General features: G+C 35.7%; 2 protein-coding genes across 2 annotated transcripts in view; one reads left to right on the plus strand and one right to left on the minus strand.

Moving 5' to 3' along the window:
* LOC107557402 (ADP-ribosylation factor 4-like) overlaps positions 1-3,552 on the plus strand; it is a 7,685-nt gene extending 4,133 nt beyond the window's left edge. The window contains exon 5 of the mRNA XM_016240810.1: positions 2,700-3,552. Coding sequence (XP_016096296.1) covers positions 2,700-2,786 — 87 coding nt within the window. The 3' untranslated portion in view covers positions 2,787-3,552. The remainder of the gene's footprint in view (positions 1-2,699) is intronic.
* Positions 3,553-5,788: 2,236 nt separating this feature from the next.
* Positions 5,789-6,764, minus strand: part of LOC107557415 (V-type proton ATPase subunit S1-like protein) — a 14,222-nt gene continuing 13,246 nt past the window's right edge. The window contains exon 7 of the mRNA XM_016240828.1: positions 5,789-6,523. Coding sequence (XP_016096314.1) covers positions 6,287-6,523 — 237 coding nt within the window. The 3' untranslated portion in view covers positions 5,789-6,286. The remainder of the gene's footprint in view (positions 6,524-6,764) is intronic.

Consider the following 6,764-nt stretch of genomic DNA (forward strand, 5'->3'; position numbering starts at 1 on the left):
TTAAACAACACAAATATGCTTTATGTATTTAATACCATTCTATTAACCAATGTATTTGCTTCTGAGCTTCGATGATCCAGTTCAAGCGTACTAATAAACACAAATTACTCTAGACAAACATTTGTGTGTCTTTGTTTATTGCTGAAGTGTGTTGAAATGTCTTCTTCTGCGTTCTACAGTACATTTCCTTCAGCCTGAGGCTTATTCATTCCACTTTTGCTGTGAAAGGCTTTTATATTTGCCAAAAATATAACTTTTTTATTTTAAAAACAAACAAGCAAGCCCTGTCCAGATTTTAAAAGTAACGCAAAAGTAACGTAACGCATTACTTTCCATAAAAAGTAACTAAGTACCGTAACCAGTTACTTTTTTATGGAGTAACGCAATATTGTAATGCATTACTTTTAAAAGTAACTTTCCCCAACACTGTGTGCGTTTACGTTTAGGTCTGTATGAACATTTTCAACTAAAAGCTCACACGTGGGTAAATAATGAAGAAACGTGATGTTTCATCCGGACAGAGAGACGAGAGAGGGAAAGAGATCAGAAGAAAGAGATCGCACTCTGCCGACGTGAGCTGGAGGAGTGCTAAAGCGCTCGCGCTTATTACTGAAACTCCTCCAATAAGTCTGACGTGTACACTCTTTCCTGGTGTTTAACATGGGGCTGACCATTTCAAGCGTCTTCTCTCGCTTGTTTGGGAAAAAGCAGATGAGAATTCTCATGGGTGAGTTGGAAGGGGTTTGTTTTTGTCGGTTAGCTTTGATGAAATGGCTGTTTTGTTGACATTTTTCACTGAATTATGTTTTTAAAGCTCTTTCTACACAAGTCTGAATGCTCTTATGATCTGGAGACGTTGAAATGAATTCAAACTGGATCAGTAAATCAGTCCCAAGAAATAGGAAGGCGTTTATGCAAACTTGATTTGATTCCTGTTCACTTTCAGTTGGTCTGGATGCTGCAGGGAAAACCACAATCCTCTACAAACTCAAACTGGGAGAAATAGTCACAACAATTCCAACCATAGGTAAGTAATAAAAGAGCACTATGGAAATAAAAAAATAAACTGACTTTTTAGCTCACAATTCTTTTTCTTTTTCTGGTATAAAGTCAGAATTGTGAGACAAAAAGCCACAATTAACTTTTCTATTTTTTATTCTGTGACAGAAACAGAAAACAGAATTGTGAGATGTGAATAGAATTCCGAGGAGAAAAAAGTCAGTTTTTTTTCCTCGGAATTGTGAGAAAAACAGTTGTGAAAAACTTCTGAGGGAAAAAGCCAGAATTCTGGGGGGGGGAATTATATCTCAAGTATATATCTTTGCAATTCTGACTTTGCAATTGCAATAAAAAGACTGAATTGTGAGAAAAGTCATAATTGTGAGACAAAGTCGCAATTACTTTTTACATTTTCCTTTTCTATTTTTTATTCTGTGACAGAAACAGAAAACAGAATTGTGAGATGTGAATAGAATTCCGAGGAGAAAAAAAGTCAGTTTTTTTCCTCGGAATTGTGAGAAAAACAGTTGTGAAAAACTTCTGAGGGAAAAAAGCCAGAAATCTGGGGGGGGAAATTATATCTCAAGTATATATCTTTGCAATTCTGACTTTGCAATTGCAATAAAAAGACTGAATTGTGAGGAAAAAAAGTCATAATTGTGAGACAAAGTCGCAATTACTTTTTACATTTTTTTTTATCCCGTTGCGGAAATATGCTCACATAGATAAAGATAACAGATCATATGTGACCCTGGAGCACAAAACCATAAGTGTCAATTTTTCAAAATTGAGATTTACGCATAATCTGAAAGCTGAATAAATAAGCTTTCCATTGATGTATTGTTTATTAGGATAGGATATCCTATAATATTTGGTCGAGACACAACTGTTTGAAAATCTGGAATCTGAGGGTGGAAAAAAATCTAAATATTGAGAAAATCACCTTAAAGTTGTTCAAATGGAGCTCTTAGCAATGCATATTACTAATCAAAAATGAAGTTTTAATATATTTACGGTAGGAAATGTACTAAATATCTTCATGGAACATGATCTTTACTTAATATCCTAATGATTTTTGGCATAAAAGAGAAATGTATAATTGTGACCCATACAATGTAATCAGTTATGATTGATGCTCATTTATTAGTAATGGTTCTTATTATTATCAATGCTGAAAATCTTTTTTTTTTGGAAACTGGGATAAATATTTTTGATTAATATAAAGTTCAAAAGAATAGCATTCATTTGAAATAGACATCTTATGTAACTTCATAATTGCCTTTACTGCCATTTTTGATCAATGCAGTGCATCCTTCCTGATAAAAGTATTAATTTCTCTTCTTGTGAATGGTAGCGTTTCAAAATTTATAATAATAAAAAATGTTTCTTAAGCAGCATATTAGAATGATTTCTGAAGGATCATGTGACACCGAAGACTGGAGTAATGATGCTGAAAATTCAGCTTTGATCACAGAAATAAATTACATTTTATTAATATATTACAGTAGAATACAGTTATTTTAAATAGTAATAATAATTCACAATATTACTGTATTTTACTGTATTATTGATCAAATAAATGCAGCCTTGGTGAGCAGAAGAGACTTCTTTCAAAAACATAAAAATATCTTTTTAACATTCATTTTAGTGCGTATTGTATCCGTTTAGTAGTAATATGTTGACATTGTGCTTTTCATCAGTGGTATGTCCAGGCGACCTGTGCGACTCAAGGGACGGGTTTATACGAGGGATTAGACTGGCTTTCCGAGCAGCTCTCCAAACACTAAACGGCACTTCCTGTTCAAGCAGGATGTTTGCTGTTCTAAAGGACATGATTAGTGGAGTTGATGTGGCACAGAAGCTGTTCATGCATCATTTTCAGTTGATTTCTACCAAAAACCCACCTGCTGCTGATGTCGATCTACGGCAGTGCATTTTAACATTTTGTTCCTTTTTTAATTCGTTGCACCTTTGACCTCGACTCTTGCAGTACTTCTGGGTTCTTGTTACAGTCAGCATAAACATCAAGCACTGTGTTAGTAATGATAACTTTTTTTGTATTTATAAAAATGCTCTATTTTTGCTCCCTCAACTTGATTTATTCCATTATTTTCATTCCAAACATTTTCATTCCCAGGCGTTTGCATGCCATACATCCAGGGAAATGTTCTCAGAGAAGCGTGCATTTAATAAATAAAAGATTATTCTTATAGTAGCACACTTAGAGACTGGCAATGCATTGATGTAAGCATTAGTTTGAATGCTTCTAAAATGCATGCGTTTATATTGGGAATAGTCTGATGTCTGTGTTGTAAATAAGCAGCCTTTTTATGTACGTAATCACAATTGCCTTAAACGTGCTGTGCTTTACTATGTGAATGAACTCGCCCCAAACGCTTTTGATTTAGCATTTCAGTTGAGAACAAACCAGTGCAAATGTTTAAGACCGTCAACTGTTTTTATTCCCAGCTTTTGAAAATATTCAAATGGATCAGAGCAAGGAATCATCTGTTACCCTTTTAAAACATTTATTAAATATTATGTATAAAGTATGACGCAAATAAAAGTCTGAAATATATTGAATGGTTGTGTATTAACAAAGACCTAAGAAAGAAATTAACTTCTTATTTAATGCTTTAAAGGGTCATGAACACATTTTTGAAATGTTAAGAGATATAGATGCACATATTTCTGAAAATTGATGTATTCATGTTTATTATTGAAGTAATATTTCACTCAAAACTGAAAACGTCCTCACCATCAGGCCATCCGAGATGTAGATGAGTTTGTTTCTTCTTCAGATTTGGAGAAATGTAGCATTACATCAGTTGCTTAGCAATGGATGCTCTGCAGTGAATGGGTGCCGTCAGAATGAGAGTCCAAACAGCTGATAAAAACATCACAAGTAATCCACACCACTCCAGTCCATCAGTTAATGTCTTGTGAAGATAAAGGCTGTGTGTTTGTAAGAATCAAATCCATTATTAAGACGTTTTTAACTTTAAACCGTCGCTTCCGGCTAAAATACCAGTGAAAAAGTGGTCTTCTCCAGCTGTGAACTGATGGACTGGAGTGGTGTGGATTACTTGTGATGTTTTTATCAGCTGTTTGGACTCTCATTCTGACGGCACCCATTCACTGCAGAGCATCCATTGGTGAGCAAGTGATGCAATGCTACATTTATCCAAATCTGATGAAGAAACAAACTCATCTACATCTCGGATGAACTATTCTTTCAAGGGGAAACCGGTTATTTCCATTCGCTCCTCTGGTTTGAAAAGCAAAGTTAAAGCAACGTCACAAAATGCTGAATGAATTTAAATGCAAAGAATTAAAAAAGTCGCATATTGTAAATACAGCTTTTAATATTTCCAAGTAGGTGTCAATAGACGCATTTGATAAATATCACACAATAACTCATAAATATTCATTTGTACAAGTAAGAGAGAAGCTATGTGATAAATACAAATACAATCCTGAAATCTGATCATTAAAAAGCTGAAATTGTTGAATGTGTTTTTTGCTTTTGATGAAACGCGAACTGTTTGTGAACGTTTCACTTCCACTTGAGGGCATACACGAGCGCGATGTGATCTGATGGGTGCGAGACGCTCGGCAGGGCCACACAGGTCGTGACCTCCTGAAGGCTGGGCAGAGGAATGCAGCACATGCGGCTCCACGAAAATATAGTCCAGGCAGCCCTGGAAGCCCCCGACGTAGTTGGTGAAAGCTGGGACCCCACAAGCACTGGCCAGCTGGAACGGGTTCATCAGTCCCACCTGGATCTGCTCTTCCGGCCAATTGGAGGCCCAGTCGTCATGATTCTCCGAGACGGATCCCTCACAGACCAGCTGGAAGAGACCGGAGGAGAATATGAGCCCGGCTCCGGGATGCTTCTCCGTCACCACCTGCTTCATGTGTTTGAGGGCCACTGCCATCTGAACCAGTCGAACGTTATATATAAGATATTTCTTATTATAATTCAATAAAATAATTAGAGAAAAGATGTGTAAAAATAAATACAAATAATATTAAGATAAATAAAATTACATAAAAATAATGTAACTTTAATAATAAAGTTAATTATATAAAGACAAAACAATGATTAAAATAAGCCAAAACAACAAAAAATCAAGATATTTCTTATTTTAGTTCAATAAAATATTTATTAGAAAAATAATTAGAGAAAAGCAGTGTAAAAATAAATAATAATATAAAAGAAATAAAAATTACATTAAAACAAATATGACTGAAAATCATTTAAAGTAAAACAAAACGGATTAAAATAAGACAAAAATCAAGATATTTCTTATTTTAATTCACAACCGCAACAACCTTTTTTGTTTTTAAAGGGGTCATATGATGTTGATAAAAAGAACATTATGTTGTGTATTTGGTGTAATGAAATGTGTTTATGCGGTTTAAAGTAAAAAAAACACATTATTTTCCACATACTGTACATTATTGTTTCTCCTCTATGCCCCGCCTTTCTGAAACGCGTCGATTTTTACAAAGCTCATCGTATATAAACTCATATTTGTGAGATATAAACAATTGTGAGATATAAACACATAATTGCGAGATATAAACATAATTGCAAGATATAAACTCAGAATTCAGAGAAAAAGTCAGAATTACGAGAGAAAAAAAGTCAAAATTGCAAGATACAATCTTTTATATTTTTATCTCGCAATTCTGACTTTTTTTTTTACGAGATATTACGAGATATAAAGTCAGAATTGTGAGATAAAAAGTCGCAATTACCTTTTTAATATTTTTCATTCTGTAGCGGTAATGGGCTTCCGTAATACCATCCAATCAGTTCCAGATGAAAAAAATCTAGATATTTTATTCGCAAATATGTAAAATTACAACTGTAAATTGCTGGCGAAACACCATTTAATGTTGACTTCAGAGAAGCATCAGTACTGAAGTTAAATCTGGTCCTTAGCAGTCAAACAGAAGCTAAGACAGACGATGCAAATGCAAGATATATTGATTATTGTGCTATTTCAAATCGCATTCAAACATCTGAAGATGTCCTTCCGCTCATGAAACCTGACACTGAATGTTTAATTCCTAGATTTTTGGTGAGAACTGGCTGATATCTCCAAATCCTCCGGTGTGCCGAGCCTGTAAAGCTCCCGAAGGAACCTGATTCAGACTTCCACTGTCCCACCACAATGATGCCACTGCCGTGGTGCAATCAGTCCCAAACAGCTCTGATTCTCCGTTCAGATGGGAGTCAGAGCTCACAGTCACAGAAGTGTCCGTCTCTCTCGGGACTCTAGAGGTTGTTCTTCTCTGTGCTCTCCGCTTCTGTGCTGCGCGGGAAGTAGACGGTGGTCTTGTGCTCTTCGTAGCGGTCGATGTGCTTCAGGTGAACCACCATGTGCAGCGCATAGGCCAGCACCAGCAGCAGGATCAGAGACGTGATCAGACCCATCAGGATGGCAGGAGTGAAGAAGGTCGCGCAGTCGCTGGCCGCCACAAACTTACTGGAGTGAACGTTAAACGCCTGGATCTGTGAGGAAAAACACAAGAAACAGCAGATGGTAAGATGTTGAATCCTTAAAAACAATTTTCCAGTTTACAACTTGAGTCTGTCTATCTATCTATCTATCTATCTATCTATCTATCTATCTATCTATCTGTCTGTCTGTCTGTCTGTCTGTCTGTCTGTCTATCTATCTATCTATCTATATCTATATCTATCTGTCTGTCTGTCTGTCTGTCTGTCTGTCTGTCTATCTGTCTATCTATCT

The sequence above is a fragment of the Sinocyclocheilus grahami genome, unplaced genomic scaffold, assembly GCF_001515645.1.
Source record: "Sinocyclocheilus grahami isolate Dianchi unplaced genomic scaffold, SAMN03320097.WGS_v1.1 scaffold601.1, whole genome shotgun sequence".
Taxonomy (NCBI): Eukaryota; Metazoa; Chordata; class Actinopteri; order Cypriniformes; family Cyprinidae; genus Sinocyclocheilus; species Sinocyclocheilus grahami.